General features: G+C 34.7%; 2 protein-coding genes across 7 annotated transcripts in view; one reads left to right on the top strand and one right to left on the bottom strand.

Moving 5' to 3' along the window:
- The first annotated feature begins 6 nt into the window (after window positions 1-6).
- TTC14 (tetratricopeptide repeat domain 14) lies at window positions 7-9,893 on the top strand. Of its 4 annotated transcripts, none has more exons than XR_012072835.1 (12): window positions 7-311; window positions 800-924; window positions 1,027-1,226; window positions 2,177-2,261; window positions 2,352-2,481; window positions 2,791-2,946; window positions 3,391-3,462; window positions 3,873-3,992; window positions 4,096-4,218; window positions 6,269-6,386; window positions 7,319-7,411; window positions 8,360-8,495. XR_012072835.1 is itself a non-coding variant. In XM_006210638.4 (12 exons), the coding sequence occupies exons 1-12, from the start codon at window positions 151-153 to the stop codon at window positions 9,270-9,272; spliced, it is 2,313 nt and encodes a 770-aa protein (XP_006210700.1). In that variant the 5' UTR covers window positions 133-150; the 3' UTR covers window positions 9,273-9,893. The 4 variants fall into 4 exon arrangements, 2 of the variants coding, with proteins under 2 accessions (XP_072817652.1, XP_006210700.1); XM_006210638.4 differs by having other exon boundaries at window positions 133-311; window positions 7,302-7,411; window positions 8,360-9,893; XR_012072832.1 differs by lacking the exon at window positions 8,360-8,495 and having other exon boundaries at window positions 6,269-6,879; window positions 7,302-7,412.
- Window positions 9,894-10,866: 973 nt separating this feature from the next.
- Window positions 10,867-14,016, bottom strand: part of CCDC39 (coiled-coil domain 39 molecular ruler complex subunit) — a 61,304-nt gene continuing 58,154 nt past the window's right edge. For all 3 annotated transcript variants that reach the window (XM_006210639.4, XM_072961529.1, XM_072961531.1), the window contains one exon: window positions 10,867-12,877. In XM_006210639.4, the coding sequence (XP_006210701.1) occupies window positions 12,724-12,877 (154 nt within the window). In that variant the 3' untranslated portion in view covers window positions 10,867-12,723. The remainder of the gene's footprint in view (window positions 12,878-14,016) is intronic.

Here is a 14,016-nt window from a genome sequence, read left to right on the forward strand (position 1 = left end):
CCAGAACACTTCCGGGAGGCCAGTCTGTTAGCGTCTGTGATGTGTGCTTCCGGCGGCTTCCAGGCTGGGACCACCCGGCTGAAGTAGAGGGTACGGAACGGGAGGCTGGCAGCCCATCAGTCATTGGACTGGGCCCGGCAATCTTCAACCATGGACCGGGACCTTCTGCGGCAGTCACTGAATTTCCACGGGCCGTCATTGCTCTCCCTGCTCCGCAGCGAACAGCAGGACAATTCGCACTTCCGGAGTCTCCTGGGGTCGGTGGCCGAACCTGCCCGGGGCCCGCCGTCCCAGCAGCAGTTACAGGGCAGGTAATGGGACGGCGGCGCCGCTGCGAGACGGGGGAGGGGATGCAGCTCTTGGCTCCACTACCGCAGCGTCCTGAGTCCTGAAGGAGCCGAGCGGTGGCCGTGAGCACGTGAGGACTGCGGCGCTGGTTCGGAGGGCAGGATGGAGGAGGGGTCCGCCCTCCTGGTGTGAGGGCAGTGCGGGATGCGGGCTGAATTTTTTAAATCTGGTAGTGCGTAGCAAAGATGCGGATTCTTTAGCTAAAATCCCTCGGGTGTTCCTATTTGGAATTGCGCGGGTGGCACTTTTTAAGTTTCCCCGCCCTCCACCTACAAACTGGCGAATGAGGGAATCCCTGGTTAAAACTTTTTCCTGGAGGATGTACGGCCGGATTTACGCCCAAGAGCTTAGAATGGACCCGTTCGGGCGATGAAAGCCGTGAGCAGAAGCTTGGACGTACTAAAAAGTCTTGCAGATAAACCAGTTTTCATAAATTCTGTTTCTTTTTAAGAAAAGAGAAGAGAGTTGACAACATTGAAATACAAAAATTCATTTCCAAAAAAGCGGATCTGCTTTTTGCACTTTCCTGGAAATCAGATGTACCTACAGCTTCTGAAGTTAATGAAGACAATGAAGGTGAGTTTAGTCTTAAAATCTTTTGACTGCGGTTTGGTTTAACAGCACTTCAGAAAGCAGAACAGGAAGCTATTGTTAGTAATTTTGTTAATTATTTTTCAGATCATTATGCAGTCATGCCACCTTTAGAGCAATTCATGGAGATACCCAGTATGGACCGGAGAGAGCTATTTTTCCGAGATATTGAGCGTGGTGATATAGTGATTGGAAGAATTAGTTCCATTCGGGAATTTGGGTTTTTCATGGTGTTGATTTGCTTAGGCAGTGGCATCATGAGAGATATATCCCACTTAGAAATCACAGTAAGTTACTCACTTTCCAGTTGTTTCTGTTTTTTGATAAAGTGTCATCTCAATGAAAGAATTATGTCTTTGCATCAGTTGTAATTAAGTGTACCCTGCAGACATAGTTTTGAGAATTAAGTGTTAATTGGAGAGAAATAAAGCACCTTTTCTTTTTAAAAAATTAGTAGTAATAGAGTTATTTATAGTTTCCTCCACCATTTCTAGTTTTGGGGGTTTTTTGGTACCTTTGGTTGGCAGCCATGGGATCATTTTTAAAACAAATGCTCCAAGAGATATCAATGGACGTGGTAAGATTGACTGGTAGCCTGAGGTTGCTGAACACATCTTCAATTACTTAGTATTCAGCATTAGATACTTGCATGTGGATAATTTAGAAACAAATTCCTGTCCTATTTATATATTTACAGTAATTAAGTAATTTGTACATTATAATGAGATACTTTGCCCAAGATGAATAGACCTGAATTTGAAGTAATATGTCACTTTAATGTAAAAGGTTCAACATGTCACTTTAAAAGATTTGATAATATAAAAGGCAGATGAAAAGGGAAGAAAAGCAGAAGGTATCACAAACTGGATAACAGATCTAAACTCTGGAGAATTCACATTTCATTTTCATTGGAACTATCGTGCTTTCTGGACAAATTTTAGTTTTATATTTAACAAGCATAAAATATCTTTTTGTTTCATAATCCATACTTACATTTGGTTCCTAAAACTAATTGCAAATTTCATGAGATGTTAGTTTTTGAACAGAACCATTGTTTTATTGTGTCTGGGCACAGAAATTATTAAAATCCTTATTTAAATTTAGACTTTAGGGTGCTAGTTGTTTCCTTAATGTTCCTGTCAACTATTTGCTGTTTCTACTGAACAACTAGAATAAAAGAAGACACTTCCTACCAAAGAATGGAATGTCTGGTGTTTTAAAATACTTCTCATTTCAGGCTCTGTGTCCATTAAGAGATGTACCTTCTCTCAGTAACCACGGCGATCCTTTATCATATTATCAAACTGGTGACATCATTCGAGGTGATCAGTTTTATCATGTTAGTAAAAAGTGACAGTTGTCATTTTAGTTTGCATTGCCTTTTAATCAACTTAATTTTCTTATTTTCAAAGCTGGAATCAAGGATATTGACAGATATCATGAAAAGCTTGCAGTATCTCTGTATAGCTCATCTCTTCCACCATACCTGTCTGGTATTAAATTAGGTGTAATTAGTTCTGAAGAACTTCCTTTGTACTACAGGTAATTTATTCACATTGTCTCAACAAGTTAATTGCAAAACTGTTTCTTGGCTAAAAATAACAAATTTTGTCCAATTTCTAACAAGAAAGTAGAATCTTACTTTCCCTTACTTCAAAATATGCTTGTTTTATTTTTACAATCTTTTAATTTCTTCAAACTTGATAAAAGGAATCAAATCATAATAATGCCACACCTTCATGTACAAAAATGGTCTGAGTATTTAAACTCTATGTGATAATGTTAGTTCTTGAGTAGAAGTGGGACATGCTAATTGTGTTAATCATACATTTTTTTTCTTTTTTTCTCAAGGAGAAGCGTTGAACTAAATAGCAATTCTTTGGAATCCTATGAGAATATCATGCAGAGTTCCCTGGGATTTGTTAATCCAGGAGTAGTTGAATTCCTTCTAGGAAAACTAGGAATCGATGAATCCAACCCACCATCTTTAATGAGAGGCCTCCAGAGGTATAGTAAATAAGCATTATTCTATTAAGTGGTGAGATGAGTGCTGAGGTCAAAAGCTACAAAACTGAGGGACAGTTTTGATTATCCTAAGCCAGACAGCAGCAATATGCCAAAGTTTGAAGGAACTAGGTGATCTATCTCCTTCTGGAATGGAGTATTTTAACACTGCTTGATGTGTATCATGTGACCAAGAGGATGCAGAAAAAACTTACAAGATGTGAAGAAAGATGCAGAAAATTCATCAGTTTTGTGTGTATGCTTAAGAAAAATACTATTTAACAGTAATAGTCATTCCTGAGGGTTCAGGAATTTTGCTTTGTAAATGGAATACCAGTTTCTTGTTTGGGATTCATTTTTTAGTGTTGAGTTTTCATTTGTCTGGGCAGAGTGAAATATAGTTACCCAAAAAAGCATTTACAGTTTGACTTTTGTTTTCTTTAATAGCAAAAATTTCTCTGAAGACGATTTTGCTTCTGCATTAAGAAAGAAACAGTCTGCATCTTGGGCTTTAAAATGGTATGAAAACTTTGTCTTTCCACAGTTGTGTTATCTAGTCTAAGGCAAGCATCGAGTAAGGCAAGCATGCTTGTGTCATCATTAAGACCAAATTTGTTTATAAATGAATTCAAATTGATAACCTTTTTGACATTAGCTATTTTACAGGTGTAAATGGTGTTATGTCATAAACTTTAAAAATTTAAGTTTTAGCCAACATTTTTTTTTAAAAAGGAATTAGTATACTGGTATCTGGATTTCATAAATATTTGTTATAAAATTATCCAAAGACAGAATGCTTTTAGTTATATTGAGAATATCGAAGACTAAATATTAACTAAATTTGATATGCTTTAAAAATTTATCCATGGTAACATTTTGTTTGGATAGTCTGTGAAATATTTACGTTTGCTTGACAAATATCTTTTTAGTGTGAAGATTGGAGTTGATTATTTTAAGGTTGGACGCCATGTGGATGCTATGAATGAATACAATAAGGCTCTGGAAATAGACAAACAAAATGTGGAAGCATTGGTAGCTCGTGGAGCATTGTAAGTGGGTCATGGGTTTTAAGGATTATTTACAACATAAATGTGTACAAGATTTATGAATAGCTTACAAGATGAATTCCTCTAATTTTTTTCATATCTATAGATATGCAACAAAAGGAAGTCTGAACAAAGCAATAGAAGATTTTGAGCTTGCATTGGAAAACTGTCCAACTCACAGGAATGCAAGAAAATACCTCTGCCAGACACTTGTAGAAAGAGGAGGGCAGTAAGTGTCAGATTTTGTTCAATAGTAGGGATCTAATATTTCAACCAACTATTATAAAATCTTGAACTTAATGTAAGGAAATAGCATCTTTAACTCAACTTAATTCGGATACCCTTAGTTTAAATTTTGGTTGAAAATGTTTTCTTAGTCCTTTTTTCCTTCCTTATTACTTAGATTCTTTATGATTGGAGATATTTTAGTGTCTTGAGTTCACTGTTCTGAATATTAATTCTTGTTATGTAGAAATAGAAGAGTAAAGGTACAAGCAGTTAGGTAAATATTCTTTTCTTAGACATGCACTAGAAGTTTTTGTTTTAATAGGAAGAAATTTAATTTCTTATTCATTCCATCATTCTAGTAATATAATGCCTGAAATATAAATTTAGAACTCTATAGTTAATTGTGAATAAGTTGTCACTGTTGTATTCAGCTTATTTGTTCTATTTTGTCTAGTAAAACCACAAACTTAGATTAAATGGAAGAGCAAAACATTAAAAACAAACCCTATAACCTATGTTACTATCCCAAGATGCTGGCATAATACTTGGCATAGTAGTTGTATCGTAAATATTTAATGAGTAACAGACTAGTCTAATTCATAAAATGTTTTGAAGAAACATAATACTTCAAATATAAATAATTTGGTAATAACCAGTTTTAATAATTAAAGGCCAGTTTATAGTTAATAGCATGTTTTCACTACTTTTTAAAATAGAATCATCTCTTTTCTGTTTCATGAATTTGCCTGACCATTCCAATTTGTATGATCATTCCAGAATTCCATGTTAATGAAATTTTGTAATACTTGTTTTTAACCGATACGAATTTCTACTTGGACCTAAGTGACTGGAACAGCTTTTCACTTTCTCACTAGATACATAGCAAGTACCTACTTAGATATGGTTGTCTTATTATTCACATATTGATGTTTTTTTAGCTGAGTGAATGGCAATGCCATCTATTCTGTTATCCAAGCCAGAAATGTTAATCATCTTTGACTGGTCCCTTATTCCCCTCATCCAATCTGACACAGAAGTGATCACATTGAAGCCACTGTTTTTTTTTTAATTTGTTTTACAATAATTACTTTTTCCTTCTTTCTAAAAACTGAAACTATTTTGCAAAATCCTTTCACAGCTCTGTTTCCAAACTTTCTAATTCTGACTTTTCACAGCAGAGACTTGTGAGCATCATCTAATAATTATTCTGTCTATAGGCTGGTTGTGATATACATATGTGCCTTGGTATTTCCAACTTTTAACAGTGCAATTTTGGGGGAAAATTTTCTGTAGAAAATTCTTTGTAAATTACTAGAAAAAGTCAGTCTGTATAATTCTGGGCTAAATCAAGATCATACTAAGTTTACACAGGACCTCAGTTGATCATGTATTTTCATGTCCTGTATACTTCAGTGCCAATACTTGACCTACAGCATGGCTTTAGTTACCAGTAATGGTTTCCTACTTGTTTGGTTGGTTGGTTAATTGAGATACAATTGCCACATAACATTTTATTAGTTTCAGGTTATGTACAGCATGATGATTCAATATATGTATATATTGTGAAGAGTTCACAATAAATCTGTCATACATAGTTAACAATTTTTTTCTTGTGATGAGAACGTTTAAGAAGTATTCTCTTAGCAACTTTTGAGAATAATACAGTATTATTAACTATAGTCACCATGCTGTACATTACATTCCCAGGACTTTGTCTTCTAACTGGAATTTTATGCCTTTTGACCACCTTCACCCATTTTGGCCACCCCTCCATCACCACCACTACCACCTCTGACAACCATCAATCTGTTCTCTGTACCTATGAGTTCTGTTTTTCTGTTTTATGTGGTTTTATATGGTCTTTTTGCAAAAAAAATTAAAAGGCAATAAGCATATTAAGTATTGTTCAGTTTGGAAAATAATTTGTTAAACATGGTTTTTCCCTAATAAATTCTCTCATATAATCAATCCTCTGCCCCATATGCATATTTGAGGACTTCTTATTTTTACCAAAAAAAAAAAAAAAAGCTAAATTTTCCTTTCAAATTTAGGTTAGAAGAAGAAGAAAAGTTTTTAAATGCTGAAAGTTACTATAAGAAAGCTTTGGCTTTGGATGAAACTTTTAAAGATGCAGAGGATGCTTTGCAGAAGCTTCATAAATATATGCAGGTGATTCTTTATTTCCTCTTAGAAATTTAGTGATATTTGAAATTAGTACCAAAACTTAACTTTCTTCTGGGGAAGACTAGACTAGATCACTTAATTAAGGCATTACGAATTTTTTCAGATCCAGGTTTTCTTAATTGGGTTTGACATAGCTTCATAGTTTTAATGCTCAAAAGTAAAAATAACCCCATGAGAAAATTCCCATTGTCTAAATTTGGTATGCGGTTTTGAGAACTGTCCTTGTGAGCTTTCCTGGTGGTTATAGAATTCAGGGTTGTTACTGTAATTGAGCTAATTATAAAAACCTTTTTTGAGAAATATTTTAGATTGTCTTTTCCTGTAATACTGATGATGATGTTTTCTCATGCATTTTCTTCTGAATTGGACCATTGCTGCTGTGTCTGTGACATCTGGTGCTGCTCATCCCCATCCTCAAACTGGAAAATGATTTCTTATGTAATCATGCATCCACCTGGGCTGTGCTATTTTTTAAATGGTTTGTATTTGAACGTGGTGATTCCTTCCTCAATTCACCTTAATGGAATTTCTTTATTTGAATTTTATTTATAAACTTTGTGTCCTGTTTAAATTTTAATTTTTTTTTAATTTTTGTGTATTTTATTCTTTTCTCTTTCGTGCATTCTGGGTCATGGGTACCAATGCAATGGCTTCCCCTTTTTTCATGGAATACCAACTGCAATATGGTCCTCAATTCTGTTCTGGCTGTTCCAATGATTAATGCCAAACACCTGTGTGATTAATTTTTATATGTTAAAAATATTTGTTTAATGCTGGATGAATGGTGATTTGGATATACTACATTCGGTTTCTGGTTGGGGGGCGGTCTTTTGAAAACTGGGTTTTATATATTCTGCTATTTTTAACGTGTGGTTTTTTCCGATATCTGGGTTCTAAAAGAAATCTTTGGAATTAAGAGAAAAACAAGCTGAAAAGGAAGAAAAGCAGAAAACAAAGAAAATAGAAACAAGTGCAGAAAAGTTGCGTAAGCTCTTAAAAGAGGAGAAAAGGTAAACTATGATATTCAGTATTCTTTAACTTAAAGCAAGTACTGAGTTGAACCAAAGTGCCATATGGGAGGTAAAGTAAGTAAAAAAATAAAAGTGCTTCAAGTCATAATCAGTAATTCTTAGCAAGTATGTGTACACCACAAATTTTTTTATAAAAGAGATAATGCAAAGTGGAGTCTAAGGCTAGAATTCTGCAAAATAAATAACCTTATAATTAAAATATATAGTAAGTTATTTTAGTGGGGGAGGTTATAGCTCAGTGGTATAGTGTATACTTGGCATGCATGAGGTCTTGGGTTTAATCTAAAACCAGTACCTCTTGTTAAAAAAATAAATAAAATTAAAAAAATATATATATATATATATAATAAGTTATTTTAATTATCTGTATTGTAGGTAGAAATGTTTTAGAACTAGAGCAGTAGTTCTCAACTAGGAGCGGTTTTGTCCCCTAGGGGACATTTTTGGTTGTCATAGCTCGTAGAGTGCTACTGGCATCTCGTGGGTAGAGGACAAAGATGCTGCTCAACTACAGTGATGTAGGAGTCCCCCAACACCACCCTACCCTCCTAGCAAAAAATTATTCGGCCAAAAATTTTAATAGTGCTGAGGTGGAGAAACTATGAACCAGAGGTGGTCAAATATAAAACTTCAGTTCTCTCCTTTATGTGTTCAGATGGTCTTAAGTTTTTAAGGTAATATTAGAAGTGTCACTGTGTCTTTCAGAAATGATGGATTTGTTTACAGTGACAACTGTCTACACAAGTATTTTTTCCCCAAAACCCATGAGTAATGATAAACTTGGATTCTGTAGTAACTAAGATTATTATAATAATTCCTTATCTAAGGCATAGCTTTTATGAAATCGTTAGAACAGAACTAAAATCTTTATGGATAATTAAACATTTTATACTCAACATATCTGATGAGTTAACTACATTTTTTTAGGCTAAAGAAAAAAAGAAGAAAATCAACTTCTTCTTCATCAAGTGTTTCTTCTGCTGATGAATCAGTTTCTTCTTCATCATCCTCTTCCTCTTCTGGTCACAAAAGGCATAAGAAACATAAGAGGAACCGCTCAGAGTCTTCTCGAAGTTCCAAAAGGCATTCAGCTAAGTCATCCTCAAATCAGGTAGATCAGAATAAGAAAGATGAGTGCTTCCCCGTCCCAGCCAATACTTCAGCATCTTTTCTTAACCAAAAACAAGAAGTGGAAAAACTACTGGAAAAGCAGGATAGGTTACCATATCAAAAGAAACAGGTAAAAGAGAAAGATAGATGCCCTCTCTCTTCATCTTCAGTTGAAATTCCGGATGATTTTGGAGGTAGGTCTGAAGATCCAAGAGATTTCTATAATAGCTCTAAAACTCAGGCAGGTAGTAGCAAAACAGAAAAGCCATATAAATCCGAAAGACATTTTTCTAGTAGAAGAGATTCCTCAGAGTCCTATAGGAATTCAGAGGACAAGATGAAAATTTATGGTTACAGAAGATTTGAAAAAGAGATAGAAGGAAGAAAAGAGCACTATAGAAGGTGGGAGCCTGGTTCCATGAGATGTTCCACTTCACCAGCAAGCTCGGACTACTCTTGGAAGTCAGTTGAAAAATATAAAAAATACACTTACACTGGATCACGTGACTTCAGTAGACATGAGCAAAGATATCAACTAAATAAAAATCAAGGAGAATATGAAAGAGAAGGTAATTATGAGGAGGATAAAACAGAGGTTCCAGAAGAGGGACTAAATAGCAAACAGCATTCAGAAAGTGGAGTTAAAAAAAATTTACCTCAAAATTTACTCAATATATTTAATCAGATAGCTGCATTTGAGAAAGAAAAAGGAAATAAGCCAAAAAATTAATATGCCAAGGGGATCAGCACCATTACACTAAAGGCTTTTAATAAAAATTTTGAGTCTTGTAGTTATAACAGTCTGGTGCAGAAGTCTCTGCTCCTAAGGTTATTTTATTTGTAGAGATTGCAGAAATCAGATGCCTTTTATAGCTATTCTCAACGTATATTTGTTTCAGTTGTAGGTCCCCTTTTAACAGCTTGATTTTTTAGGCTTTTCATGAGTATGTTTATGTACAGTATTTCTTACTCAGATGATTTAAACTTCTTCACCTAAAGATAACTCTCAAAGTAGTGTTTCTTCATTATGTATGAGAATTTTGGGGGTCCACCTTATCCTGCTGTTTGAGAGAAAATTAAATTTGTGCATTGAACACTTGGATCGTTTTTATCAAAATTACTTCATTCTCCTGTCAAATTAAAATCCCTTGGCTTTTAAAAGATACATTTGAATATTTCTTAAGTACCATTTTATAGTCTTTTGTTTAAATATTAAGTTTTTTGCATAACTTTAAAATAGTAGACAGGTTGTCTGTCTTGTCTAATTGACCTCTAAAGCCTCATTTAATTCAAATGGTTTGTGTACCGACTGTTTAACAAGTTTCTTAGGAATAAAGCCATGAAAGTTGAATAGGGGCCCATTTTGCTCATTTTTCTTTTTCTTCTCCCTTCTTACTAGCAGTATAGCCCTAAAAAATTTCTTTAACTATTGGCAAGACCCTAAGAGACTACATTCCAGGCAAGAATAAATCGGAGTAGGAAAGAATCCTGTTAGCAAAAACAGCTAGAGAAGCACACTATAAACCTGCTTTTCCACTAAGGGATAGGAAACCAGAAAACTGTCCTAATATTGCTCATGTCCATTTGGGAAGGCACTGGGATGTTTTTAAATAGCCTAGAGCTGCCCTGCATTTCCGCTTTTCTTCCTTAACACCTCTCCCCTGATGCCTCCTTTCTCAGAGTCTGAATAAATTACTAGCTGACAGAGCCACGTTTTGCTCAGGATAAATTTCAGCAAGTAGAGCTGAAGAAGAAAGGAACTTGTATCATACGGATCTTCCCCAGATTATTGAAAACAGTATAGATAGGGATAGAGAGAGAGAAAAATAGAAGTCATAGGTGTTTACACTTGGTTTTAGAATCTTTCCAACTCATGATGACACTGGATGGGTGGGTTGGGGGATATGAGTATCCATCTACAAAGGTCTAAGTGAGAGAATGTTAGAGGAAGAAGACACTTAGTCCTTGTTCTGTCTTGCAGTTCTTGCCAACAGTAAAATACCAAAACTTTTAAGTGCAACTGGATGTGTACTATTTGAAACCTTTAGACTTCAGTGATGGGAGCCTAATAAAAAAGCTAAAATTTGTTTTGCAATGGAACAGAAAAAGAAATTCTGGTCAAAAACAGTAGATGATAGCAGTAGAAATCAGTCACTTGGGCATCAGTCTTTGCACCAACAAATTGATCTGAAGGGAATCTCCAGTTCTTTCTGTGTATTAATAGCTCTGGTATCATCCCAACCTAGTCCTACATAGTGGTGTTTTTAAAGAGTGGAAACTGTCTCTTGACATACCCCTTGACCTTTAGGAATTTGTAGTACAGCTTCAGAATTTTACATACACTTTAATAAAATCTCTGAGCATCACTGTCAACCAGCATTGTCATTTTCCAAAGCATCTTTGTGGTTTACTGTTAGATTCAGGTACAAAAAAATTAGGATAGTAACTTACATAACAGCCTGCCTAAATTTAGAAATTGCATCTTCCCCAAAGCTGCTTTCCCAGGACATATTAATCGTAAACATAAAAGAAACCCATCACAGAAAAAAAAGGGGGGTAGGGATTTACTTATTAAGAATCCCTACTGGTATCTTAAGCAATTTTTTTTCCCCTTAACATCATTATGTCTATAGTTTGTACATACCCAGGCTGTATCTTGGTTTCCATAAGTAGATGACTTTCTAACACAACAGGTGAATGTTAAGATGACTCCGCATTTGGAGATAACGGGGTTGATCCATTGTCTAACCATTTAACATTACACTGAGGTTGGAGATGTTACTTTAAGAGTTAAATGCAGGCTTGTATGCTGGCCTGAGAACCTAACCATTCCACAAATACTGTGCTAGACTGGTTGGTGACTCAGTAATAGGTAGAAGTTATTGTGCAATTCTTACGTGTCAGGCCCTGTGCATTTTATATATAATACCTGATTATTTTAATAAACTTGATAGAGGTAACTCTTACTGTCTCTATATTATAAATGAGGAAGAAAGCATAGAGAAGTAACTTTCCCAAGGTCACAGAACTAGTAAGACATAATCCCTTCAGTGTTTCATAGATGCGTTAAATACAGTGTTTAATATTTCAACTTCCAAGTAGTTTACAAAGTACTGTAGGGTGGAAAATAAGAACTTTAGTGAACATTCAAAGTGACCATAAGATTAATCAATTTTTAGGTCTTATAAAATAAATCTCACTCATCAGAACAATGTTTTACCAAAAAAATTCAGCTTTTTACCCATCTTATTCATTGGACTTGGCCATGCCTTTTGCTGGCTATTTCTAAAAATAGTAATAATAAAATACTCAAATAATGATCAGGAGAAACAGGTTTACACCACTCCTGCCTTTCAGAAGGAATTGCAAATGACAGTTCTAAAGAATGACAGCTGTCATAACAAATATTTGTTCCCAAAGATTGAAAGAGACAGTACTTATTTAAGTACATAGATTCTGATACATCTATTTGAAAACCAATTTTATAACATAGTCATACTTCACACTCTGTTCCAAGAGTTCCAAGTGTTGGGCATATGTAATAAAAGTATTGACTAGAATAACTAATTCTTAATCTGGTTGCCTACCTTCACTGCAAATTAATGAAATTCCTATTGCAAGTCAAGTCACACCTAGCTGTCTTGAAGTTGTTTATTAAATCAGGGAAATCTTAAAAATACATTCTTGGCTGCATCTTGAGAGCAAAATCTTTGTGTAACTTCTTTCAAGATCAGTAGACTACTTTAGAAATTTAAGCTGCACTCATTGCTATATAGTGGTTCTCTTTCCTACCAATCATTTTCCTGCTGAGGGAAGATAATGCTATTTTTTGGCTAAGAATTTTTAAATTATGCTAAAAGAAGAAACAACAAATTTCTTCCCACAAAGAAAATATGTTTCTTTTAATAAAAGCTAACTTCAAGATCTTCTAGGGTAAAAGAGAATTTTAATAATAATATAAACTCTATATAGTACAATGACTCTTAGAAATTATTTTTAACAGTTTTATATTTTCCACTGGATAAAACTTTTGTCTGGTCATTTCACACCTCTAACACTATTTCAGTAGACCTCTATACCAATGTACGGCACCCAAAAGCATAGAGTGGGATATACTATTTTAAAATTATGAGATTTTTGTTTTTGCGTTTACAACTTGTTCAAAAAAGAGATTAAAATGTTTATTTGGTGCTTTTTTTGCTTTTACCATTACTGGAGCCACTGCTAGCACTAGTTGGTCTAGAAGTGCTGCCAATTAGTGGAGAGGCTGGGAAGTTCAGCTCTAATACTTTAATCGAAGTCTGAGAAGCAGAAGTACTTGTACTTTTAGATGACCTAGAATAAAACCAGAATTACTGAAAAGTTAATTCAAAATTTATATTTTAGCAGAAACCCCCTTATTAGTGGCAAAAGATGCCATAATCCCACAAGTAATTAAAGAATCAAAAAAGATATACTATTAATAATGCTAATAATAAATTTTAAAAGCATGACCATTAATAATATGAAGAAATTAGTTTAAAAAGGAAAAGAACGGTAACAAGGTTTCAAGCCAGTAGAAAAAACAGTTCAACATATTTCTATATGAAAAGTGCTTTCATTATAATCAATTTAAAGGTAGAATCATTAGGTATTAAAAGTTGGCAAAATTTATCAAACATAAAAGAACAAAAACGGGCATGGGAATTTGAGTGCCGGCAAGAGTGACTAAAATGATAGGTTATGTAATTTAAGCTGACGAGAAGAAAGTGAGGGGGCCTACTGATCGGATAGAGTGGTGGGTCCATTTGAAAAATATAACTAGCCATACAATTCTAAATGCTAAGTTTTTAAAATATATATATTTATATGAAAGTACTGGGATGTTCAAGTGGCTGCTCATCATGTTTACAAAGAAAGTGGGGTGTTTATGTTTTTAAACACTATCTTTTGGGAAGCCCCTTTGTGACATCTCTAACTTGGTAAATGTAGGAGATTGGAAATTTTAAAATTAGAATGATCATTAATAATTTTTATTTTGTTAAAGCACAAGGATGTTGACTAAATGTCTACCTGATTATAGAATTCTGGATAAAACTAAACTGCAGAAGTAAAGAATAATTTCCTTCTTAGCAAAATAAAGCATCATAAAAGTCTGACTACTTAAGATTTAACAATGGGTTTTAATCATAAAAGTCTTACTCTATATGTCTGTAAAGACAAGTTGCCCATTTATGGTTTAATAAATTTCCCCCTACTCAGGGTTGACCATGCTAGATGTAACCTCCAAAATTTCACCCTGCTTTATTCTACTGAAATAGCTGGGAGTCACAAAGCACTCTACACCAAAATGGAAATGATAACACCAGGCAGAAGTCAGAAGGAAAGAGTCTGGCTCTGCTGGCTGTTTCCTGCGTATGTGACACTGACATAGGAAGGCAGGTAACGCAGAGGAGAGCACTGGCACTGGCAGATCCCACAGCTGCGGAAATGTG

This window comes from Vicugna pacos, chromosome 1 (genome assembly GCF_048564905.1).
Source record: "Vicugna pacos chromosome 1, VicPac4, whole genome shotgun sequence".
NCBI lineage: Eukaryota > Metazoa > Chordata > Mammalia > Artiodactyla > Camelidae > Vicugna > Vicugna pacos.